Source organism: Vitis vinifera, chromosome 13, assembly GCF_030704535.1.
Source record: "Vitis vinifera cultivar Pinot Noir 40024 chromosome 13, ASM3070453v1".
Taxonomy (NCBI): Eukaryota; Viridiplantae; Streptophyta; class Magnoliopsida; order Vitales; family Vitaceae; genus Vitis; species Vitis vinifera.
Window position 1 is genome coordinate 9,784,013 of NC_081817.1, and position 27,563 is coordinate 9,811,575.

At 36.2% G+C, this 27,563-nt stretch overlaps 1 protein-coding gene across 2 annotated transcripts; it reads left to right on the forward strand.

The window, feature by feature from the left end:
• Positions 1 to 22,732: 22,732 nt before the first annotated feature.
• On the forward strand, positions 22,733 to 27,542 carry LOC100243433 (V-type proton ATPase subunit c''1). Of its 2 annotated transcripts, XM_059742121.1 has the most exons (4): positions 22,733 to 23,022; positions 25,470 to 25,640; positions 25,750 to 25,960; positions 27,199 to 27,542. In XM_059742121.1, exons 1-3 carry the CDS (start codon positions 22,910 to 22,912, stop codon positions 25,838 to 25,840), a joined length of 375 nt encoding a protein of 124 aa, XP_059598104.1. In that variant the 5' UTR covers positions 22,733 to 22,909; the 3' UTR covers positions 25,841 to 25,960; positions 27,199 to 27,542. The 2 variants fall into 2 exon arrangements, 1 of the variants encoding a protein (XP_059598104.1); XR_787185.3 differs by lacking the exon at positions 25,470 to 25,640.
• Positions 27,543 to 27,563: the final 21 nt, after the last annotated feature.

Here is a 27,563-nt window from a genome sequence, read left to right on the forward strand (position 1 = left end):
GGACTAAAACGGATCTCAACGCCTCTCACAGTGGATAATACAGGTCCTCCAACCTCGTAACTCGCCCGAGAATAGAAAGCCCGCACCAGAGTCAGGAAGACGGGCTCAGAGATCGTCATTACGGGCAGCCATCCCATCCGTCCGAACAACCCCTCAAAGCCAAAGTGCTGAAGTTGGGAGAAATTCACCCTTCTCCCAGGGATGACTTTCCTCTGAGCAAATTTTTGCTTGTAGCGCTGATAGTCCTCATTCGAACTGAAAAGTGTCGTGTCAAACCTCGCCTTTCGGCGAGCCTCCGACTGCTCGGGCTGAGATGGGTCAACAGGGCGCTTGCCCTGAGCCCTGGAAGTCCTCGTCTCTCTCCGTGGTGCCATCAATGAAGTGAAAGAGGTGAAGAAGGAGTCCAAACAGGGAATGAAAGCAAAGAGGAAGATGCAACCACAAACCCGAAACCTTAGACGCCTGGAGATGAAGCTGAATAGCCCTCACACGCGCGGTGAAGAGAGGAGGCGCCCTGAAGAGGTGAAACCCTAGGTTTCTAACCAAAACCCTAGCCCAAATCCATCCCAAAATGATGTCCTCAGCCTGCAAACGGGCTGAAATCTGGCCAAAAACTCTTCGGGAAGCATGGATATGAAGGGGCGGGAAGCTATTGAGGCGAAAACGGGAGAAATGAAGCGCGTGGGGGCCGTTTTAAATTCTGACCCCCGACGAACCGGTCGATCGGTTACTAAACCAGTCGACCGTCTTCGCACCGTTATTGTATTTATAAAAAAGGGGGAAAAATAGTAATTTGATATTATTATTGTAACATGTACAAAATTAAATAAAATGAAGTTATTAAGTAAAATAATTTAAATTATAATTATTATAAAAATATTGAATTGGATTTAGATTAGGTTTGGGTTGTTCGAATTTTTATTTGTATTTCACCTTAATTAAGTTTGGGGAAATAAAATTGTACCCTAAGATTATAAATAATTTTTGAACCTTATCCAAATTAAGGTTGGGTTAAGTCATGACAACTTGCCTAAATTGCACCTCCTAATTTCGATTATCCAAAAAAGACTTGATGGCTTATTGAAGAAAAAGGATCAAATGTCTATAACCCCTTAAATGAGGATTCAACATAAGATCAACATTTTTTAATCTAGTCAATTTTGGAACGACTTTGTGGGATTGAAATAAACTAACAAAAACCAACAAAGGTACAAAAACTGATGCATATGGTGGTAGCATAAGGTTATATAATTCATTAGTTACTTCCAATGCAATTATTATGATCTGTGCCCAAGGTCATTTATTCATTTATTCATGTTCTTTATGTCCATGTTGAAATGCGTTATTTAACCAAAAATTGCATCAAATGAATTGGAAGCCTATGTCTATACATGATAAGGTTGGGTTTTTTAAGGATCACAAGATCCGTTTGGTGTTTGATGTGAGCTTGTCTGTGGATAAGCCTATGTCTTGATCTATGTTGGGAATAGTAACAAAGAGAAGTCATATGTTTTGATCTAATCGCCATATCACATACCTAAACGAAAACAAAATGAATACATTAACCGGTCGACCAGTTATATTCTACCGGTTGCATCTTTAGCTCAACCGGTAGCCACTGGCCCTTTTGGTGGTAGGATTCTCAAATGGCTAGTGGCTACCGGTTGAGATAAGTAGGAGACAGGTTGAAGAGAACCGGTCGACCGGTTAAGATTTACTTGTATAAGTTGTAATTTGTTTGGATTCCTCCACAGATTCGTGTATTGATAGGCCAATTTGGCATTTTGCTACATGTAATTGCTCTTCCTTTGAAGGGACATCATTCTGGTAAACGAACATCCATATCAGCCAACCTTTAGTTGCTTGCAAGCGGTTATCAAATGATATCTCGAAAAATCGGAATGGGAAAATACTAAAAAATTCACAAGGGTACGAAGAATGTGAGGAATCCTCACATTCTTCGTACTCTTCCAAATCTCCACTTCTTTGGACTTTTTAAAATTTTTTTGGGTATCATATGGCTTCGAAGTTGTTTCAATAGGTCCGTTACACTTAGAAGGAGGTCAAATGATATCCGGAAAAATCGTAATCGAAAAATACTAAGAGATTCACAACGGTACGAAGAATGTGAGGAATCCTCACATTCTTCGTACCCTCCCAAATCTCCACTTCTTTGGGCTTTTTAAAATTTTTTGGGGCATCATATGGCTTGGATGTTGTTTAAATAGGTCTGTTACACTTAGAAGGTGGTCAAATTATATCCGAAAAAATCGAAATAAAAAAATACTAAAAAATTCACAAGGGTACGAAGAATGTGAGGAATCCTCACATTCTTCGTACCCTCCCAAATCTCCACATCTTTGGACTTTTAAAAATTTTTTGGGACATCATATGCCTTGGATGTTGTTTGAATAGCTCCGTTACACTTAGAAGGTGGTCAAATGATATCCAGAAAAATCGTAATCGAAAAATACTAAAAAATTCACAAGGGTACGAAGAGTGAGAGGAATCTTCACATTCATCGTACCCTCCCAAATCTCCACTTCTTTGGCCTTTTTAAAATTTTTTGGGGCATCATATGGCTTGGACGTTGTTTAAATAGGTCCGTTACACTTAGAAGGCGGTCAAATGATATCCAAAAAAATCAAAATCCAAAAATACTAAAAAATTCACAAGGGTACGAAGAATGTGAGGAATCCTCACATTCTTCGTACCCTCCCAAATCTCCACATCTTTGGACTTTTAAAAATTTTTGGGACATCATATGCCTTGGATGTTGTTTGAATAGCTCCGTTACACTTAGAAGGTGGTCAAATGATATCCGGAAAAATCGTAATCGAAAAATACTAAAAAATTCACAAGGGTACAAAGAATGTGAGGAATCCTCACATTCTTCGTACCCTCCCAAATCTCCACTTCTTTGGCCTTTTTAAAACTTTTTGGGGCATCATATGGCTTGGACGTTGTTTAAATAGGTCCATTACACTTAGAAGGAAGTCAAATGATATCCGGAAAAATCGAAATCCAAAAATACTAAAAAATTCACAAGGGTACGAAGAATGTGAGGATTCCTCACATTCTTCGTACCCTCGCAAATCTCCACATCTTTGGACTTTTAAAAATTTTTTGGGACATCATATGCCTTGGATGTTGTTTGAATAGCTCCGTTACACTTAGAAGGTGGTCAAATGATATCCGGAAAAATCGTAATCGAAAAATACTAAAAAATTCACAAGGGTACGAAGAGTGTGAGGAATCCTCACATTCTTCGTACCCTTCCAAATCTCCACTTCTTTGGCCTTTTAAAAATTTTTTGGGGCATCATATGGCTTGGACGTTGTTTAAATAGGTCCGTTACACTTAGAAGGAGGTCAAATGATATCCAAAAAAATCGAAATCCAAAAATACTAAAAAATTCACAAGGGTACGAAGAATGTGAGGAATCCTCACATTCTTCATACCCTCCCAAATTTCCACATCTTTGGACTTTTAAAATTATTTTGGGACATCATATGCCTTGGATGTTGTTTGAATAGCTCCGTTACACTCAGAAGGTGGTCAAATGATATCCCGAAAAATCGAAATCGAAAAATACTAAAAAATTCACAAGGGTACGAAGAATGTGAGGAATCCTCACATTCTTCGTACCCTCCCAAATCTCCACTTCTTTGGGCTTTTTAAAATTTTTTGGGGCATCATATGGCTTGGACGTTGTTTAAATAGGACCGTTACACTTAGGAGGTGGTCAAATGATATCCGGAAAAATCGAAATGGGAAAATACTAAAAAATTCACAAGGGTACGAAGGATGTGAGGAATCCTCACATTCTTCGTACCCTCGCAAATCTCCACATCTTTGGACTTTTAAAAATTTTTTGGGACATCATATGCCTTGGATGTTGTTCGAATAGCTCTGTTACACTTAGAAAGTGGTCAAATGATATCCGGAAAAATCGTAATCGAAAAATACTAAAAAATTCACAAGGGTACAAAGAATGTGAGGAATCCTCACATTCTTCGTACCCTCCCAAATCTCCACTTATTTGGCCTTTTTAAAATTTTTTGGGGCATCATATGGCTTGGACGTTGTTTAAATAGGTCCGTTACACTTAGAAGGTGGTCAAATGATATCCGGAAAAATCGAACTCCAAAAATACTAAAAAATTCACAAGGGTACGAAGAATGTGAGGAATCCGCACATTCTTCGTACCCTCCCAAATCTCCACATCTTTGGACTTTTAAAAATTTTTTGGGACATCATATGCCGTGGATGTTTTTTGAATAGCTCCGTTACACTTAGAAGGTGGTCAAAAGATATCCGAAAATAATCGAAATCCAAAAATACTAAAAAAATTCACAAGGGTACGAAGAATGTGAGGAATCCTCACATTCTTCGTACCCTCCCAAATCTCCACATCTTTGGACTTTTAAAAATTTTTTGGGACATCATATGCCGTGGATGTTTTTTGAATAGCTCCGTTACACTTAGAAGGTGGTCAAAAGATATCCGAAAAAATCGAAATCCAAAAATACTAAAAAAATTCACAAGGGTACGAAGAATGTGAGGAATCCTCACATTCTTCGTACCCTCCCAAATCTCCACATCTTTGGACTTTTAAAAATTTTTGGGACATCATATGCCTTGGATGTTATTTGAATAGCTCCGTTACACTTAGAAGGAGGTCAAAAGATATCCGGAAAAATCGAAATCCAAAAATATTAAAAAAATTCACAAGGGTACGAAGGATGTGAGGAATCCTCACATTCTTCGTACCCTCCCAAATCTCCACATCTTTGGACTTTTAAAAATTTTTGGGAGATCATATGCCTCAGATGTTGTTTGAATAGCTCCGTTACACTTAGAAGGTGGTCAAATGATATCCGGAAAAATCGAAAGCCAAAAATACTAAAAAAATTCACAAGGGTACGAAGAATGTGAGGAATCATCACATTCTTCGTACCCTTCCAAATCTCCACTTCTTTGGCCTTTTAAAATTTTTTTGGGACATCATATGCCTTGGATGTTGTTTGAATAGCTCCGTTACACTTAAAAGGTGGTCAAATGATATCCGAAAAAATCGTAATCGAAAAATACTAAAAAATTCACAAGGGTACGAAGAGTGTGAGGAATCCTCACATTCTTCGTACCCTTCCAAATCTCTACTTCTTTGGCCTTTTAAAATTTTTTTGGGGCATCATATGGCTTGGACGTTGTTTAAATAGGTCCGTTACACTTAGAAGGAGGTCAAATGATATCCAAAAAAATCGAAATCCAAAAATACTAAAAAATTCACAAGGGTACGAAGAATGTGAGGAATCCTCACATTCTTCGTACCCTCCCAAATTTCCACATCTTTGGACTTTTAAAATTTTTTTGGGACATCATATGCCTTTGATGTAGTTTGAATAGCTCCGTTACACTCAGAAGGTGGTCAAATGATATCCTGAAAAATCGAAATCGAAAAATACTAAAAAATTCACAAGGGTACGAAGAATGTGAGGAATCCTCACGTTCTTCGTACCCTCCAAAATCTCCACTTCTTTGGGCTTTTTAAAATTTTTTGGGGCATCATATGGCTTGGACGTTGTTTGAATAGGACCGTTACACTTAGGAGGTGGTCAAATGATATCCGGAAAAATCGAAATGCAAAAATACTAAAAAATTCACAAGGGTACGAAGGATGTGAGGAATCCTCACATTCTTCGTGCCCTCGCAAATCTCCACATCGTTGGACTTTTAAAAATTTTTTGGGACATCATATGCCTTGGATGTTGTTCAAATAGCTCCGTTACACTTAGAAAGTGGTCAAATGATATCCGGAAAAATCGTAATCGAAAAATACTAAAAAATTCACAAGGGTACGAAGAATGTGAGGAATCCTCACATTCTTCGTACCCTCCCAAATCTCCACATCTTTGGACTTTTAAAAATTTTTTGGGACATCATATGCCTTGGATGCTGTGTGAATAGCTCCGTTACACTTAGAAGGAGGTCAAATGATATCCGGAAAAATCGAAATCCAAAAATACTAAAAAAATTCACAAGGGTACGAAGGATGTGAGGAATCCTCACATTCTTCGTACCCTCCCAAATCTCCACATCTTTGGACTTTTAAAAATTTTTTGGGACATCATATGCCGTGGATGTTTTTTGAATAGCTCCGTTACACTTAGAAGGTGGTCAAAAGATATCCGAAAAAATCGAAATCCAAAAATACTAAAAAAATTCACAAGGGTACGAAGAATGTGAGGAATCCTCACATTCTTCGTACCCTCCCAAATCTCCACATCTTTGGACTTTTAAAAATTTTTTGGGACATCATATGCCTTGGATGTTATTTGAATAGCACCGTTACACTTAGAAGGTGGTCAAATGATATCCGGAAAAATCGAAATCCAAAAATACTAAAAAAATTCATAAGGGTACGAAGAATGTGAGGAATCCTCACATTCTTCGTACCCTCCCAAATCTCCACATCTTTGGACTTTTAAAATTTTTTTGGGACATCATATGCCTTGGATGTTGTTTGAAAAGCTCCGTTACACTTAGAAGGAGGTCAAATGATATCCGAAAATATCGAAATCCAAAAATACTAAAAAATTCACTAGGGTACGAAGGATGTGAGGAATTCTCACATTCTTCGTACCCTCCGAAATCTCCACATATTTAGACTTTTAAAAATTTTTTGGGACATCATATGCCTTAGATGTTGTTTGAATAGCTCCATTACACTTAGAAGGTGGTCAAATGATATCCGGAAAAATCGAAATCCAAAAATACTAAAAAAATTCACAAGGGTACGAAGAATGTGAGGATTCCTCACATCCTTCGTACCCTCCCAAATCTCCACATCTTTGGACATTTAAAAATTTTTTGGGAGATCATATGCCTTAGATGTTGTTTGAATAGCTCCGTTACACTTAGAAGGTGGTCAAATGATATCCGGAAAAATCGAAAGCCAAAAATACTAAAAAAATTCACAAGGGTATGAAGAATGTGAGGAATCATCACATTCTTCGTCCCCTCCCAAATCTCCACTTCTTTGGGCTTTTTAAAATTTTTTGGGGCATCATATGGCTTGGTCGTTGTTTAAATAGGTCCATTACACTTAGAAGGTGGTCAAATGATATCCGGAAAAATCGAAATCGAAAAATACTAAAATATTCACAAGGGTACGAAGAATGTGAGGAATCCTCACATTCTTCGTACCCTCCCAATCTCCACTTCTTTGGCCTTTTTAAAATTTTTTGGGGCATCATATGGCTTGGACGTTGTTTAAATAGGTCCGTTACACTTAGAAGGTGGTCAAATGATATCCGGAAAAATCGAAATCCAAAAATAATAAAAAATTCACAAGGGTACGAAGAATGTGAGGAATCCGCACATTCTTTGTACCCTCCCAAATCTCCGCATCTTTGGACTTTTCAAAATTTTTTGGGACATCATATGCCTTGGATGTTGTTGGAATAGCTCCGTTACACTTAGAAGGTGGTCAAATGATATCCGGAAAAATTGGAATGGGAAAATACTAAAAAATTCACAAGGGTACGAAGAATGTGAGGAATCCTCACATTCTTCGTACCCTCCCAAATCTCCACTTCTTTTGGCTTTTTAAAATTTTTTGGGGCATCATATGGCTTGGACGTTCTTTAAATAGGTCCGTTACACTTAGAAGGTAGTCAAATGATATCCGGAAAAATCGAAATCGAAAAATACTAAAATATTCACAAGGGTACGAAGAATGTGAGGAATCCTCACATTCTTCGTACCCTCCCAATCTCCACTTCTTTGGCCTTTTTAAAATTTTTTGGGGCATCATATGGCTTGGACGTTGTTTAAATAGGTCCGTTACACTTAGAAGGTGGTCAAATGATATCCGGAAAAATCGAAATCCAAAAATAATAAAAAATTCACAAGGGTACGAAGAATGTGAGGAATCCGCACATTCTTTGTACCCTCCCAAATCTCCGCATCTTTGGACTTTTAAAAATTTTTTGGGACATCATATGCCTTGGATGTTGTTGGAATAGCTCCGTTACACTTAGAAGGTGGTCAAATGATATCCGGAAAAATTGGAATGGGAAAATACTAAAAAATTCACAAGGGTACGAAGAATGTGAGGAATCCTCACATTCTTCGTACCCTCCCAAATCTCCACTTCTTTTGGCTTTTTAAAATTTTTTGGGGCATCATATGGCTTGGACGTTCTTTAAATAGGTCCGTTACACTTAGAAGGTAGTCAAATGATATCCGGAAAAATCGTAATCGAAAAATACAAAAAAATTCACAAGGGTACGAAGAATGTGAGGAATCCTCACATTCTTCGTACCCTCTCAAATCTCCACATCTTTGGACTTTTAAAAATTTTTTGGGACATCATATGGCTTGGATGTTGTTTGAATAGATTCGTTACACTTAGAAGGTGGTCAAATGATATCCGGAAATATCCAATTCCAAAAATACTAAAAAATTCACAAGGGTACGAAGAATGTGAGGATTCCTCACATTCTTCGTACCCTCCCAAATCTCCACATCTTTGGACTTTTAAAAATTTTTTGGGACATCATATGGCTTGGATGTTGTTTTAATAGCTCCGTTACACTTAGAAGGTGGTCAAATGATATCCGGAAATATCCAATTCCAAAAATACTAAAAAATTCACAAGGGTACGAAGAATGTGAGGATTCCTCACATTCTTCGTACCCTCCCAAATCTCCACATCTTTGGACTTTTAAAAATTTTTTGGGACATCATATGGCTTGGATGTTGTTTGAATAGCTCCGTTACACTCAGAAGGTGGTCAAATGATTTCCAGAAATATCGAAATCCAAAAATACTAAAAAATTCACAAGGGTACGAAGAATGTGAGGATTCCTCACATTCTTCGTACCCTCGCAAATCTCCACATCTTTGGACTTTTAAAAATTTTTTGGGACATCATATGCCTTGGATGTTGTTTGAATAGCTCCGTTACACTTAGAAGGTGGTCAAATGATATCCGGAAAAATCGTAATCGAAAAATACTAAAAAATTCACAAGGGTACGAAGAGTGTGAGGAATCCTCACATTCTTCGTACCCTTCCAAATCTCCACTTCTTTGGCCTTTTAAAAATTTTTTGGGGCATCATATGGCTTGGACGTTGTTTAAATAGGTCCGTTACACTTAGAAGGAGGTCAAATGATATCCAAAAAAATCGAAATCACAAAATACTAAAAAATTCACAAGGGTACGAAGAATGTGAGGAATCCTCACATTCTTCATACCCTCCCAAATTTCCACATCTTTGGACTTTTAAAATTTTTTTGGGACATCATATGCCTTGGATGTTGTTTGAATAGCTCCGTTACACTCAGAAGGTGGTCAAATGATATCCCGAAAAATCGAAATCGAAAAATACTAAAAAATTCACAAGGGTACGAAGAATGTGAGGAATCCTCACATTCTTCGTACCCTCCCAAATCTCCACTTCTTTGGGCTTTTTAAAATTTTTTGGGGCATCATATGGCTTGGACGTTGTTTAAATAGGTCCGTTACACTTAGAAGGAGGTCAAATGATATCCAAAAAAATCGAAATCCAAAAATACTAAAAAATTCACAAGGGTACGAAGAATGTGAGGAATCCTCACGTTCTTCGTACCCTCCCAAATCTCCACTTCTTTGGGCTTTTTAAAATTTTTTGGGGCATCATATGGCTTGGACGTTGTTTGAATAGGACCGTTACACTTAGGAGGTGGTCAAATGATATCCGGAAAAATCGAAATGCAAAAATACTAAAAAATTCACAAGGGTACGAAGGATGTGAGGAATCCTCACATTCTTCATGCCCTCGCAAATCTCCACATCGTTGGACTTTTAAAAATTTTTTGGGACATCATATGCCTTGGATGTTGTTCAAATAGCTCCGTTACACTTAGAAAGTGGTCAAATGATATCCGGAAAAATCGTAATCGAAAAATACTAAAAAATTCACAAGGGTACGAAGAATGTGAGGAATCCTCACATTCTTCGTACCCTCCCAAATCTCCACATCTTTGGACTTTTAAAATTTTTTTGGGACATCATATGCCTTGGATGCTGTGTGAATAGCTCCGTTACACTTAGAAGGAGGTCAAATGTTATCCGGAAAAATCGAAATCCAAAAATACTAAAAAAATTCACAAGGGTACGAAGGATGTGAGGAATCCTCACATTCTTCGTACCCTCCCAAATCTCCACATCTTTGGACTTTTAAAAATTTTTTGGGACATCATATGCCGTGGATGTTTTTTGAATAGCTCCGGTACACTTAGAAGGTGGTCAAAAGATATCCGAAAAAATCGAAATCCAAAAATACTAAAAAAATTCACAAGGGTACGAAGAATGTGAGGAATCCTCACATTCTTCGTACCCTCCCAAATCTCCACATCTTTGGACTTTTAAAAATTTTTTGGGACATCATATGCCTTGGATGTTATTTGAATAGCTCCGTTACACTTAGAAGGAGGTCAAATGATATCCGGAAAAATCGAAATCCAAAAATATTAAAAAAATTCACAAGGGTACGAAGGATGTGAGGAATCCTCACATTCTTCGTACCCTCCCAAATCTCCACATCTTTGGACTTTTAAAAATTTTTTGGGACATCATATGCCTTAGATGGTTTTTGAATAGCACCGTTACACTTAGAAGGTGGTCAAATGATATCCGGAAAAATCGAAAGCCAAAAATACTAAAAAAATTCACAAGGGTATGAAGAATGTGAGGAATCATCACATTCTTCGTCCCCTCCCAAATCTCCACTTCTTTGGGCTTTTTAAAATTTTTTGGGGCATCATATGGCTTGGTCGTTGTTTAAATAGGTCCATTACACTTAGAAGGTGGTCAAATGATATCCGGAAAAATCGAAATCGAAAAATACTAAAATATTCACAAGGGTACGAAGAATGTGAGGAATCCTCACATTCTTCGTACCCTCCCAATCTCCACTTCTTTGGCCTTTTTAAAATTTTTTGGGGCATCATATGGCTTGGACGTTGTTTAAATAGGTCCGTTACACTTAGAAGGTGGTCAAATGATATCCGGAAAAATCGAAATCCAAAAATAATAAAAAATTCACAAGGGTACGAAGAATGTGAGGAATCCGCACATTCTTTGTACCCTCCCAAATCTCCGCATCTTTGGACTTTTAAAAATTTTTTGGGACATCATATGCCTTGGATGTTGTTGGAATAGCTCCGTTACACTTAGAAGGTGGTCAAATGATATCCGGAAAAATTGGAATGGGAAAATACTAAAAAATTCACAAGGGTACGAAGAATGTGAGGAATCCTCACATTCTTCGTACCCTCCCAAATCTCCACTTCTTTTGGCTTTTTAAAATTTTTTGGGGCATCATATGGCTTGGACGTTCTTTAAATAGGTCCGTTACACTTAGAAGGTAGTCAAATGATATCCGGAAAAATCGTAATCGAAAAATACAAAAAAATTCACAAGGGTACGAAGAATGTGAGGAATCCTCACATTCTTCGTACCCTCTCAAATCTCCACATCTTTGGACTTTTAAAAATTTTTTGGGACATCATATGGCTTGGATGTTGTTTGAATAGATTCGTTACACTTAGAAGGTGGTCGAATGATATCCAGAAAAATCGAAATCTAAAAATACTAAAAAATTCACAAGGGTACGAAGAATGTGAGGAATCCTGACATTCTTCGTACCCTCCCAAATCTCCACATCTTTGGACTTTTAAAATTTTTTGGGACATCATATGGCTTGGATGTTGTTTTAATAGCTCCGTTACACTTAGAAGGTGGTCAAATGATATCCGGAAATATCCAATTCCAAAAATACTAAAAAATTCACAAGGGTACGAAGAATGTGAGGATTCCTCACATTCTTCGTACCCTCCCAAATCTCCACATCTTTGGACTTTTAAAAATTTTTTGGGACATCATATGGCTTGGATGTTGTTTGAATAGCTCCGTTACACTCAGAAGGTGGTCAAATGATTTCCAGAAATATCGAAATCCAAAAATACTAAAAAATTCACAAGGGTACGAAGAATGTGAGGATTCCTCACATTCTTCGTACCCTCGCAAATCTCCACATCTTTGGACTTTTAAAAATTTTTTGGGACATCATATGCCTTGGATGTTGTTTGAATAGCTCCGTTACACTTAGAAGGTGGTCAAATGATATCCGGAAAAATCGTAATCGAAAAATACTAAAAAATTCACAAGGGTACGAAGAGTGTGAGGAATCCTCACATTCTTCGTACCCTTCCAAATCTCCACTTCTTTGGCCTTTTAAAAATTTTTTGGGGCATCATATGGCTTGGACGTTGTTTAAATAGGTCCGTTACACTTAGAAGGAGGTCAAATGATATCCAAAAAAATCGAAATCACAAAATACTAAAAAATTCACAAGGGTACGAAGAATGTGAGGAATCCTCACATTCTTCATACCCTCCCAAATTTCCACATCTTTGGACTTTTAAAATTTTTTTGGGACATCATATGCCTTGGATGTTGTTTGAATAGCTCCGTTACACTCAGAAGGTGGTCAAATGATATCCCGAAAAATCGAAATCGAAAAATACTAAAAAATTCACAAGGGTACGAAGAATGTGAGGAATCCTCACATTCTTCGTACCCTCCCAAATCTCCACTTCTTTGGGCTTTTTAAAATTTTTTGGGGCATCATATGGCTTGGACGTTGTTTAAATAGGTCCGTTACACTTAGAAGGAGGTCAAATGATATCCAAAAAAATCGAAATCCAAAAATACTAAAAAATTCACAAGGGTACGAAGAATGTGAGGAATCCTGACATTCTTCGTACCCTCCCAAATCTCCACATCTTTGGACTTTTAAAATTTTTTGGGACATCATATGGCTTGGATGTTGTTTTAATAGCTCCGTTACACTTAGAAGGTGGTCAAATGATATCCGGAAATATCCAATTCCAAAAATACTAAAAAATTCACAAGGGTACGAAGAATGTGAGGATTCCTCACATTCTTCGTACCCTCCCAAATCTCCACATCTTTGGACTTTTAAAAATTTTTTGGGACATCATATGGCTTGGATGTTGTTTGAATAGCTCCGTTACACTCAGAAGGTGGTCAAATGATTTCCAGAAATATCGAAATCCAAAAATACTAAAAAATTCACAAGGGTACGAAGAATGTGAGGATTCCTCACATTCTTCGTACCCTCGCAAATCTCCACATCTTTGGACTTTTAAAAATTTTTTGGGACATCATATGCCTTGGATGTTGTTTGAATAGCTCCGTTACACTTAGAAGGTGGTCAAATGATATCCGGAAAAATCGTAATCGAAAAATACTAAAAAATTCACAAGGGTACGAAGAGTGTGAGGAATCCTCACATTCTTCGTACCCTTCCAAATCTCCACTTCTTTGGCCTTTTAAAAATTTTTTGGGGCATCATATGGCTTGGACGTTGTTTAAATAGGTCCGTTACACTTAGAAGGAGGTCAAATGATATCCAAAAAAATCGAAATCACAAAATACTAAAAAATTCACAAGGGTACGAAGAATGTGAGGAATCCTCACATTCTTCATACCCTCCCAAATTTCCACATCTTTGGACTTTTAAAATTTTTTTGGGACATCATATGCCTTGGATGTTGTTTGAATAGCTCCGTTACACTCAGAAGGTGGTCAAATGATATCCCGAAAAATCGAAATCGAAAAATACTAAAAAATTCACAAGGGTACGAAGAATGTGAGGAATCCTCACATTCTTCGTACCCTCCCAAATCTCCACTTCTTTGGGCTTTTTAAAATTTTTTGGGGCATCATATGGCTTGGACGTTGTTTAAATAGGTCCGTTACACTTAGAAGGAGGTCAAATGATATCCAAAAAAATCGAAATCCAAAAATACTAAAAAATTCACAAGGGTACGAAGAATGTGAGGAATCCTCACATTCTTCGTACCCTCCAAAATTTCCACATCTTTGGACTTTTAAAATTTTTTTGGGACATCATATGCCTTTGATGTAGTTTGAATAGCTCCGTTACACTCAGAAGGTGGTCAAATGATATCCTGAAAAATCGAAATCGAAAAATACTAAAAAATTCACAAGGGTACGAAGAATGTGAGGAATCCTCACGTTCTTCGTACCCTCCCAAATCTCCACTTCTTTGGGCTTTTTAAAATTTTTTGGGGCATCATATGGCTTGGACGTTGTTTGAATAGGACCGTTACACTTAGGAGGTGGTCAAATGATATCCGGAAAAATCGAAATGCAAAAATACTAAAAAATTCACAAGGGTACGAAGGATGTGAGGAATCCTCACATTCTTCGTGCCCTCGCAAATCTCCACATCGTTGGACTTTTAAAAATTTTTTGGGACATCATATGCCTTGGATGTTGTTCAAATAGCTCCGTTACACTTAGAAAGTGGTCAAATGATATCCGGAAAAATCGTAATCGAAAAATACTAAAAAATTCACAAGGGTACGAAGAATGTGAGGAATCCTCACATTCTTCGTACCCTCCCAAATCTCCACATCTTTGGACTTTTAAAATTTTTTTGGGACATCATATGCCTTGGATGCTGTGTGAATAGCTCCGTTACACTTAGAAGGAGGTCAAATGTTATCCGGAAAAATCGAAATCCAAAAATACTAAAAAAATTCACAAGGGTACGAAGGATGTGAGGAATCCTCACATTCTTCGTACCCTCCCAAATCTCCACATCTTTGGACTTTTAAAAATTTTTTGGGACATCATATGCCGTGGATGTTTTTTGAATAGCTCCGTTACACTTAGAAGGTGGTCAAAAGATATCCCAAAAAATCGAAATCCAAAAATACTAAAAAAATTCACAAGGGTACGAAGAATGTGAGGAATCCTCACATTCTTCGTACCCTCCCAAATCTCCACATCTTTGGACTTTTAAAAATTTTTTGGGACATCATATGCCTTGGATGTTATTTGAATAGCTCCGTTACACTTAGAAGGAGGTCAAATGATATCCGGAAAAATCGAAATCCAAAAATATTAAAAAAATTCACAAGGGTACGAAGGATGTGAGGAATCCTCACATTCTTCGTACCCTCCCAAATCTCCACATCTTTGGACTTTTAAAAATTTTTTGGGACATCATATGCCTTAGATGGTTTTTGAATAGCACCGTTACACTTAGAAGGTGGTCAAATGATATCCGGAAAAATCGAAATCCAAAAATACTAAAAAAATTCATAAGGGTACGAAGAATGTGAGGAATCCTCACATTCTTCGTACCCTCCCAAATCTCCACATCTTTGGACTTTTAAAATTTTTTTGGGACATCATATGCCTTGGATGTTGTTTGAAAAGCTCCGTTACACTTAGAAGGAGGTCAAATGATATCCGAAAATATCGAAATCCTAAAATACTAAAAAATTCACTAGGGTACGAAGGATGTGAGGAATTCTCACATTCTTCGTACCCTCCGAAATCTCCACATATTTAGACTTTTAAAAAATTTTTGGGACATCATATGCCTTAGATGTTGTTTGAATAGCTCCATTACACTTAGAAGGTGGTCAAATGATATCCGGAAAAATCGAAATCCAAAAATACTAAAAAAATTCACAAGGGTACGAAGAATGTGAGGATTCCTCACATCCTTCGTACCCTTCCAAATCTCCACATCTTTGGACATTTAAAAATTTTTTGGGAGATCATATGCCTTAGATGTTGTTTGAATAGCTCCGTTACACTTAGAAGGTGGTCAAATGATATCCGGAAAAATCGAAAGCCAAAAATACTAAAAAAATTCACAAGGGTATGAAGAATGTGAGGAATCATCACATTCTTCGTCCCCTCCCAAATCTCCACTTCTTTGGGCTTTTTAAAATTTTTTGGGGCATCATATGGCTTGGTCGTTGTTTAAATAGGTCCATTACACTTAGAAGGTGGTCAAATGATATCCGGAAAAATCGAAATCGAAAAATACTAAAATATTCACAAGGGTACGAAGAATGTGAGGAATCCTCACATTCTTCGTACCCTCCCAATCTCCACTTCTTTGGCCTTTTTAAAATTTTTTGGGGCATCATATGGCTTGGACGTTGTTTAAATAGGTCCGTTACACTTAGAAGGTGGTCAAATGATATCCGGAAAAATCGAAATCCAAAAATAATAAAAAATTCACAAGGGTACGAAGAATGTGAGGAATCCGCACATTCTTTGTACCCTCCCAAATCTCCGCATCTTTGGACTTTTAAAAATTTTTTGGGACATCATATGCCTTGGATGTTGTTGGAATAGCTCCGTTACACTTAGAAGGTGGTCAAATGATATCCGGAAAAATTGGAATGGGAAAATACTAAAAAATTCACAAGGGTACGAAGAATGTGAGGAATCCTCACATTCTTCGTACCCTCCCAAATCTCCACTTCTTTTGGCTTTTTAAAATTTTTTGGGGCATCATATGGCTTGGACGTTCTTTAAATAGGTCCGTTACACTTAGAAGGTAGTCAAATGATATCCGGAAAAATCGTAATCGAAAAATACAAAAAAATTCACAAGGGTACGAAGAATGTGAGGAATCCTCACATTCTTCGTACCCTCTCAAATCTCCACATCTTTGGACTTTTAAAAATTTTTTGGGACATCATATGGCTTGGATGTTGTTTGAATAGATTCGTTACACTTAGAAGGTGGTCGAATGATATCCAGAAAAATCGAAATCTAAAAATACTAAAAAATTCACAAGGGTACGAAGAATGTGAGGAATCCTGACATTCTTCGTACCCTCCCAAATCTCCACATCTTTGGACTTTTAAAATTTTTTGGGACATCATATGGCTTGGATGTTGTTTTAATAGCTCCGTTACACTTAGAAGGTGGTCAAATGATATCCGGAAATATCCAATTCCAAAAATACTAAAAAATTCACAAGGGTACGAAGAATGTGAGGATTCCTCACATTCTTCGTACCCTCCCAAATCTCCACATCTTTGGACTTTTAAAAATTTTTTGGGACATCATATGGCTTGGATGTTGTTTGAATAGCTCCGTTACACTCAGAAGGTGGTCAAATGATTTCCAGAAATATCGAAATCCAAAAATACTAAAAAATTCACAAGGGTACGAAGAATGTGAGGATTCCTCACATTCTTCGTACCCTCGCAAATCTCCACATCTTTGGACTTTTAAAAATTTTTTGGGACATCATATGCCTTGGATGTTGTTTGAATAGCTCCGTTACACTTAGAAGGTGGTCAAATGATATCCGGAAAAATCGTAATCGAAAAATACTAAAAAATTCACAAGGGTACGAAGAGTGTGAGGAATCCTCACATTCTTCGTACCCTTCCAAATCTCCACTTCTTTGGCCTTTTAAAAATTTTTTGGGGCATCATATGGCTTGGACGTTGTTTAAATAGGTCCGTTACACTTAGAAGGAGGTCAAATGATATCCAAAAAAATCGAAATCACAAAATACTAAAAAATTCACAAGGGTACGAAGAATGTGAGGAATCCTCACATTCTTCATACCCTCCCAAATTTCCACATCTTTGGACTTTTAAAATTTTTTTGGGACATCATATGCCTTGGATGTTGTTTGAATAGCTCCGTTACACTCAGAAGGTGGTCAAATGATATCCCGAAAAATCGAAATCGAAAAATACTAAAAAATTCACAAGGGTACGAAGAATGTGAGGAATCCTCACATTCTTCGTACCCTCCCAAATCTCCACTTCTTTGGGCTTTTTAAAATTTTTTGGGGCATCATATGGCTTGGACGTTGTTTAAATAGGTCCGTTACACTTAGAAGGAGGTCAAATGATATCCAAAAAAATCGAAATCCAAAAATACTAAAAAATTCACAAGGGTACGAAGAATGTGAGGAATCCTGACATTCTTCGTACCCTCCCAAATCTCCACATCTTTGGACTTTTAAAATTTTTTGGGACATCATATGGCTTGGATGTTGTTTTAATAGCTCCGTTACACTTAGAAGGTGGTCAAATGATATCCGGAAAAATCGAAATCCAAAAATACTAAAAAAATTCATAAGGGTACGAAGAATGTGAGGAATCCTCACATTCTTCGTACCCTCCCAAATCTCCACATCTTTGGACTTTTAAAATTTTTTTGGGACATCATATGCCTTGGATGTTGTTTGAAAAGCTCCGTTACACTTAGAAGGAGGTCAAATGATATCCGAAAATATCGAAATCCTAAAATACTAAAAAATTCACTAGGGTACGAAGGATGTGAGGAATTCTCACATTCTTCGTACCCTCCGAAATCTCCACATATTTAGACTTTTAAAAAATTTTTGGGACATCATATGCCTTAGATGTTGTTTGAATAGCTCCATTACACTTAGAAGGTGGTCAAATGATATCCGGAAAAATCGAAATCCAAAAATACTAAAAAAATTCACAAGGGTACGAAGAATGTGAGGATTCCTCACATCCTTCGTACCCTTCCAAATCTCCACATCTTTGGACATTTAAAAATTTTTTGGGAGATCATATGCCTTAGATGTTGTTTGAATAGCTCCGTTACACTTAGAAGGTGGTCAAATGATATCCGGAAAAATCGAAAGCCAAAAATACTAAAAAAATTCACAAGGGTATGAAGAATGTGAGGAATCATCACATTCTTCGTCCCCTCCCAAATCTCCACTTCTTTGGGCTTTTTAAAATTTTTTGGGGCATCATATGGCTTGGTCGTTGTTTAAATAGGTCCATTACACTTAGAAGGTGGTCAAATGATATCCGGAAAAATCGAAATCGAAAAATACTAAAATATTCACAAGGGTACGAAGAATGTGAGGAATCCTCACATTCTTCGTACCCTCCCAATCTCCACTTCTTTGGCCTTTTTAAAATTTTTTGGGGCATCATATGGCTTGGACGTTGTTTAAATAGGTCCGTTACACTTAGAAGGTGGTCAAATGATATCCGGAAAAATCGAAATCCAAAAATAATAAAAAATTCACAAGGGTACGAAGAATGTGAGGAATCCGCACATTCTTTGTACCCTCCCAAATCTCCGCATCTTTGGACTTTTAAAAATTTTTTGGGACATCATATGCCTTGGATGTTGTTGGAATAGCTCCGTTACACTTAGAAGGTGGTCAAATGATATCCGGAAAAATTGGAATGGGAAAATACTAAAAAATTCACAAGGGTACGAAGAATGTGAGGAATCCTCACATTCTTCGTACCCTCCCAAATCTCCACTTCTTTTGGCTTTTTAAAATTTTTTGGGGCATCATATGGCTTGGACGTTCTTTAAATAGGTCCGTTACACTTAGAAGGTAGTCAAATGATATCCGGAAAAATCGTAATCGAAAAATACAAAAAAATTCACAAGGGTACGAAGAATGTGAGGAATCCTCACATTCTTCGTACCCTCTCAAATCTCCACATCTTTGGACTTTTAAAAATTTTTTGGGACATCATATGGCTTGGATGTTGTTTGAATAGATTCGTTACACTTAGAAGGTGGTCGAATGATATCCAGAAAAATCGAAATCTAAAAATACTAAAAAATTCACAAGGGTACGAAGAATGTGAGGAATCCTGACATTCTTCGTACCCTCCCAAATCTCCACATCTTTGGACTTTTAAAATTTTTTGGGACATCATATGGCTTGGATGTTGTTTTAATAGCTCCGTTACACTTAGAAGGTGGTCAAATGATATCCGGAAATATCCAATTCCAAAAATACTAAAAAATTCACAAGGGTACGAAGAATGTGAGGATTCCTCACATTCTTCGTACCCTCCCAAATCTCCACATCTTTGGACTTTTAAAAATTTTTTGGGACATCATATGGCTTGGATGTTGTTTGAATAGCTCCGTTACACTCAGAAGGTGGTCAAATGATTTCCAGAAATATCGAAATCCAAAAATACTAAAAAATTCACAAGGGTACGAAGAATGTGAGGATTCCTCACATTCTTCGTACCCTCTCAAATCTCCACTTCTTTGGACTTGTTAAAATTTTTTTGGGGCATCATATGGCTTGGATGTTGTTTAAATAGGTCCGTTACACTTAGAAGGTAGTCAAATGATATCCGGAAAAATTGGATTCGAAAAATACTAAAAAATTTACAAGGGTACGAAGAATGTGAGGAATCCTCACATTCTTCGTACCCTCCCAAATTTCCACATCTTTGGACTTTTAAAATTTTTTTGGGACATCATATGCCTTTGATGTAGTTTGAATAGCTCCGTTACACTCAGAAGGTGGTCAAATGATATCCTGAAAAATCGAAATCGAAAAATACTAAAAAATTCACAAGGGTACGAAGAATGTGAGGAATCCTCACGTTCTTCGTACCCTCCCAAATCTCCACTTCTTTGGGCTTTTTAAAATTTTTTGGGGCATCATATGGCTTGGACGTTGTTTGAATAGGACCGTTACACTTAGGAGGTGGTCAAATGATATCCGGAAAAATCGAAATGCAAAAATACTAAAAAATTCACAAGGGTACGAAGGATGTGAGGAATCCTCACATTCTTCGTGCCCTCGCAAATCTCCACATCGTTGGACTTTTAAAAATTTTTTGGGACATCATATGCCTTGGATGTTGTTCAAATAGCTCCGTTACACTTAGAAAGTGGTCAAATGATATCCGGAAAAATCGTAATCGAAAAATACTAAAAAATTCACAAGGGTACGAAGAATGTGAGGAATCCTCACATTCTTCGTACCCTCCCAAATCTCCACTTCTTTGAAGTTGTAAAAATTTTTTTGGACTTCATTTGCCTTGGATATTGTTTAAATAGGTTGATTCCACTTAGGCGGTGTTCGAATAAGTCCCGAAAAAATTAAAAGCTAAAAATACTAAAAAATTAGAAAAGGTACAAAGAATGTGAGGATTCCTCACATTCTTCGTACCCTCCCAAATCTCCACTTATTTGAAGTTTTAAAAATTTTGGTTGGACTTCATATGCCTTGGATATTGTCTAAATAGGTTGATTCCACTTAGGTGGTGTTCGAATGAGTCCCGGAAAAATTAAAAGCCAAAAATATTAAAAAATTAGACAAGGTACGCAGAATGTGAGGAATCCTCACATTCTTCATACTCTCCCAAATCTCCACTTCTTTGAAGTTTTAAAATTATTTTTGGACTTCATATTGCTTGGGTATTGTTTAAATAGGTTGATTCCACTTAGGCGGTGTTTGAATGAGTCCCGGAAAAATCCAAATCTAAAAATATTATAAAATTGGACGGGGTACGAAGACTGTAAGAAACCCTCACCATTCTCCGCTTGTATGAGGGTGTGAAATGGAGTCTTCAAAATTCAAAATGGAAATGTACGAAAAAATATTGTGAGGCGTTTTGATTTTCATATGGTTAGTAATTATACATTTTTCGTATTTTCAATATTTCAACTAATTTTTTTGTGTAATTCAATTTAAACGCTAAGAAATAATTTGGTCATATATTATCAATTAATAATTAGTACACAATTAATTTAATATAAATTTAATATTTTTGTTTTATATAATTTATTTATATTTTTTCTTTTTTTTTTCACTTCATAAACAAATTATATTGCTTTTCACACTTCAAATATTTTTCAAATTTTGTCAACAAATTATTTGATGTTAAAATAAATTATATTTACTTTTCCTTAATTTATAAATTTTATCACCAAATTAGTTTGAATTTTTTTTTATTTAAAATTTAATTTTTATCTTGGGTTTAATCACTTTATATTACAACAAAAATCTGCTATTTATTTTTTCAAATTTCTCTTTATTTTTCTGTTGCACAAAAAAAATTCCCCAAACAAAATAATTACATTAAACAGGAATTTATAATTGGTTATTGTAATGGATGTAAAAATGTGTGTTGCATGGGATTAATTCCCATGGCAACCGGTTGGTGACCTGAAGAATTGGTTTTGTATAGTTTTTTATTATTTTTGCATGCCATGTGTCTTCATCTTATGAGCCCAAAAAAGTGGGTATGGTACCGAAAAAGCACTTTTCGGTACCCTAGCATAACCCATGGCAAAAACATGCAACATGTTAATTGTTGACTTTTTAATAAAGTGATTCCCGACAATGTTCCTAATGGCCATTGGAGAACTTTAATTTAGTAAAAAAAAAAAAGATAAAGTACATAACTCGTCAGTTGATTTTTCAATTGTTTAAAATTCATTTAGACATTTTGATAAATAAAAAAAACACGAGTTAATCTGGTAAAAAAAAACAAACCAACAATTCCACAGTTTCCACTAAGTAATTACCTCACGAGTCACGTGTGAGCAATGGGGTGATTGTTTTTTACTTGCATGTGAAGCAACCTTACTCATTCTAAGGGAGCTAGGAGCCTAGGAGTAGGGCCTGTTTTCCCACCCTTCAATATTATTATTTTTCGAAAATAAGTTTATTTGGTGAATTGTTTAATTTTAAAAGCATTTTTCAATCTGCATCAAATAAAAACTTGTTTCCAAAAATAATCATTTTGTCTTTTGTCCAAGTTGTAATAAACACCACCATTGATTTTTGGGAAAGTTGTGTTTTCATGTGCCAATATGGTAATAATATTGTTTTGAGAACCCAATTTTACATATTTCAAAATTGATAATGTAATTAGAAAATATTTGGAGAATCATGCACTTTCAGCTTATGTGTATTTCAATACCAAAAATACCCTTCATCTTGCCAGCTAAGCGTTCCACATCTGAAAATTCAAAAGAGAAAAACCCTTCGAAAATCCACAAAACCAATATCTCTCTCGTATTCTGCTTTTCCCTTTCTCTCTCCCATTCTCAATCTCAGAAACCCAAAATGTTGTAAAACCTAACCTCTTTCATTTTTGTAACATTCTCGTCTCCCATTTTCATAACCTTTTCCCCAAATTACTTGATCCAGAAACCCTAATTTCTGAAACGAAGATCAGATCCGGGGAAAATTGGTAATCAGAATCAATGGTGGGTGCATCGAGCTCATGGTCTCGCGCATTGGTTCAGATCTCACCCTCCACTTTCTCCGTCATCGGTATCGCCATCGGCATCGGCGTTTCCGTCTTGGGTGCCGCTTGGTACTTTCTTTTCCCTTCCTCCCCTGCAAAATCCACCAAAATAGAACAACTAATAAAATTTTTGCATTCTTGTCAAACCAGGGGAGGTTTAGGTTAAATCGATACATTATATTTGATTTTTTTTTTTTGTTGGATCGTTGTTTTGATGGTTGCGTTATTGCTGCATTTTTAGGGGAATTTATATAACTGGAAGTATTTTAATTGGTGCCATCAAAGCTCCTCCGATTACTTCAAAAAATCTGATTAGATGAGTACTTCAACTTTCTTTCTTTCTTTTTTTTCTCGCTGGTTTTATGGATCATTGATGTGGTATTACATTGATTGGCTTATTAATGAGAGGTAACTGACAACTTCCATGTGTAAAAAAAATTGAATTATGCCACCACTTGCTAGATTGTCCGGGCATAGGTTACATGGTCGTAGGATAAGCTGATACGCCTATTTACCATCAATATCAATGAGTGTCAATTCTGAAATCTTACTGAACATACATTTGGACAAATCAATATCAATATTGCGGCCAATATTTCAGTATGGTTCATGTTGATATTCTATAATATTATTGGTATTCCTCATTTACTTTGATGAACTGAAGATTTTTGTGCTCATTTCCTATGCAATACTTGCTTGTTTTGAGCTTAATTTGAAGACTCATTCAAGATTGCTGCTAAATTCACAAAGTATCGGCACTATAGAATTGTAATAGACTTTATTTTTATTTTTTCATTTGGATTATAACCTGTTTGTTCCTTTGGATTATTCCTGCTGCTTCAATGTGTTGGAATTCATTAATATTGAAACCCTAGTGTTTTTTAGCGGCCATTTATTTATTTATTTTTTGTCTCTTGCAATGTAGATATGTGCCTAGTGGAGTGAAGGGAGGTTCTTATTATAAGGTTTTATGCATCTTTGAAATTCTTGTTTTTCTCTGTCATCCAAGATGGGTACTTGTTGACTGTTCAAGTACTTGATGTATTATCCTGTGGTATGCACCCTCTTAGAAGGTATAAGGTCTCTGAAAGGAAGAAATAGAGTAATGAATAATATGCATAAAGCTTCTGGTCATAGCAGTTATAACAGCTATTGAAATAGGTCTAGAACTGTATTTCAAACTCTAATTCCCTTTGTACTTCATGTGAAGTTGATGTTAGACAATACAATGCCTGTAATTGGAATAATAAGAATTTCTTAATTTCTTTGGTTGTATAGCCCCTAGTCATGATCTGAAAGGAATATGATCACAAGTTATTATAATCAGTTTCTGATAAAAATTGAGATGTGGACAAAAGAAGTTAGAAAAATAAATAATAATAATATTAAAGTGGCTGAATACCAAAGCAAGCTTAAAGTGGCTGAATACCAAAAATATCATGAAGAAGAAACAGAGGAAGAGAAAATTATTAAGAATAATTTGTTCACAGTATTGTTTAGAAGAAGAGGGTGTAAAAAACCTTGTTGCTTTGCAATAGTGGTAGGAGATGGCCTTTTGATGGAATAACCAACTGTAAATTGCAATGGGATATGGAATAATGGGGATATAACTATTAGAGCATAGTTAAAAAATAGTGGAATCAAATCTAAAGATAGTGAGGATCAGATGCAGTTATATTGTTGTAGTTATCCTCTTAGTACTCAGATATATTGCACTTTTTGTCTTTTGCCTTGTTGGACTCTTGGCTTCCTTGGACTCACGTTTTTCAAAGTTATGTATACAACATTGATTTCAATTTTATAAAAAAGTCATTTATAAAAAAGCCCCCCCCCCCCCTTCACTTGCTAATGATGGTCAGATATGAATTGCCACCAAACTAGAGCTCGCATGTAGTGAGTAGTGCGGTTATTTGTTTTCCCTTATGCCAACCTTGTTCCCACATGTTTGATATATGTCACTTCCCAAGTAAAGTTATGATTGTGGCTGAAAGTAGTTGACCACTTCTGGTATTGTTGAGAGAACAATATAAAAGGAAAAATAAAAGCCAATAAGAGGAATTTTTTTTTCTAGTCGCCTACAGTAGTTATTTTAATTGCAGAGTTGCATCTATGCAATGTAGATGTCCATTTGTGGCTTGGGTGAGTTAATGTCTTGGTACTTTTGCCTTCGTGTGTGCATGGAAAAGCCTGGTGGAAAATGAAAACACCAAAAAGAGGATTTTTGTGTGTTGGATGAGTCATGTATCATGTTAATATGCTAGCGAAGTAGTTGCATAATAGGAGATGAACACATTGCGCTTATCCAAGTTTTCTTCAAAGCATAAGAAAAAACAAAATGAAAAGGAAAGTAATCCTCCACTTTGGAGAATTGTAGAATGTTTTTTGTGAACAAAAATTAGACTTCTTTTGCTGCACTTTATGCACAACGATACTACAAAATGCAGACCCCTTAAGAAATGATGGTTTTGACTTATTTTTTTTTGGTCATTTTCTCTTTTGGGGTGTTCGGTTCTTAGTGTCATATTCTGTGAGGTTGTTGCTATATATGGAGTTATTGTGGCAATCATTCTTCAAACAAAGCTAAAGAGTGTGCCTGCATCCAATATTTATGCACCAGAGTCCCTTAGAGTCGGATATGCAATCTTTGCCTCTGGAATTATTATGGGTTTTGCCAACCTTGTTTGTGGGTATGTTTCCGGCTTTCCTTGCATATATTTCTTCAGAAACGAGTATGACTTCGCACCTAATGCATTCCGTTCTAATCACTTCCTTTTTTCTTTTCTTTTTGGGATAAAGGTCGTCGGTTCAGATGATCTTTCTATATGTCGGTTCATGCAGAAGGAGATGGACCACAACAATCAATGAGCAACTAGAAGGGAGTTTTTAGCATCTCATCATATACACAATATTTCAATGTGGATATAGATGTTGTCCTGAACAGATTAATAAGCTCTTTGCATCCCATTGGTGGAGATTTTTTCAGCAAGATTGATGCCAACCCTCATTTGTGAGTCCTTAATTCTCTGTTACAAGTATATTGAAAGAAATGGACAATACTCTTTTTTACATTCTATTTGTTTTGTTTATTTTTGAAATCAATGTGTTTAAAGTGACAAGTCCTTACTGCATAAAAAATAGAAGAAGATAGAGAGAGAGAGAGAGAGAATCTCTCACTATTCTGAACTTCTAAGGCTCACATGGAAATGGCTTACATGCCCCAAACATCAAATGGTTAAGAATTATGTTCTTATATTGGCATAACATATTTTTATTTATCTTTGTTAAGGAAAAAAACATTGTGGTGTTATTTTGTTTTTCCCTTGAAGTGGGTGTTATTTTGTTTTTCCTTTGAAGTAGCTCAAGTCAAAATTATGAAAGAGGGAGGAGAAAACAGGCACACATAGTAGTGGGGCAGGGCTCATTCTAGTACCAATTTATTTGAATGTGGAACCGGGTATTTTGGATTTATAATTAAGTGAATTGAAACAGTATTTTTAAATCTTGTTCATATCTGAAACTTGGATCACAGGTGAGGAGGGAGGAAATTTTGAAATTAATTCATTATAGTGAATTGATGGATACTAAATTTTATAAGTTGAGTATACTAAATTATGATTATCTTTCCTTTCTGATTTTTTTGGGTGATGGGGTTGAAGTTTAGCTGTTTTCCTTTTTAGTCTGTTGTTGTTTTTGTGGCCTTGGGTTTGGCTTTCTTTGTATACTGCCTGTGTACATGGGGAGCGCCCCCTTTTAGGCATGTTTTAATCATTTTTCTTCTCTTTGTCTATCAAAAAAAAAAAAAAAAAGCCAAAGAATGGTGTTCCTGGCACACCATGGGTTTGGAGGTAATTTGATTAACCCTCTTAAATATAGTCTAAGGGGAATGTGAATATTATTTTCTTCATAGATAGCTTCTATTTAGACTGTGTTAAATACTATAATTTTGTTGTAATAAAAGGTCTGTATCATTACCAGCTGTTATCCCTCACAAAATATTGTGCCACTTCATTTAATGAGTATAGATTTTAGTATTATTCTGATGTTTATTAATATGAATTTCAACCAGCCTGTAAAGTTCCATGTGATGGTCGTGGAAAATTTTGTTTTCAATATCACATCAATTTATGCATATTTCTTCATATGCGGTCTATATGAATAAGTTCGTATATTAGAATTTATATAAATTCACATCATATGGTAGTTTGATTTAGGTAATGACTTCTGGTCATTTTTTCACTGTTGCAGGGCTTCCTCATGTAAGGTGTATGGTGTTGTCCCGCCCCCGCACCAGTTATTGGTTGGTGTTCAGAGTTCTGGGAATGAGCTAAATGTAAAAACAAGTTCAAATCCTTGTTTGACATCATCGGATGGAAGCTCTACACCAACTCCATTAGTTTCCTCTTTTGACTTTGTGAACAGTGATTTATCTTTTTGGTGTTTCTCATGCGATGCATATTTGGATGCTCAAGCGATTTTGTAACTCCACCTTGTTTATGAAACTGCATGTATACTGAAATTTGGCCAGGCCCTTCCATTTCCAACCACAGATAATCAAGCAAAAGCTTCAACTTCAGGCAATTAAGTTTCAACATAGTACATTAGATTTGTAG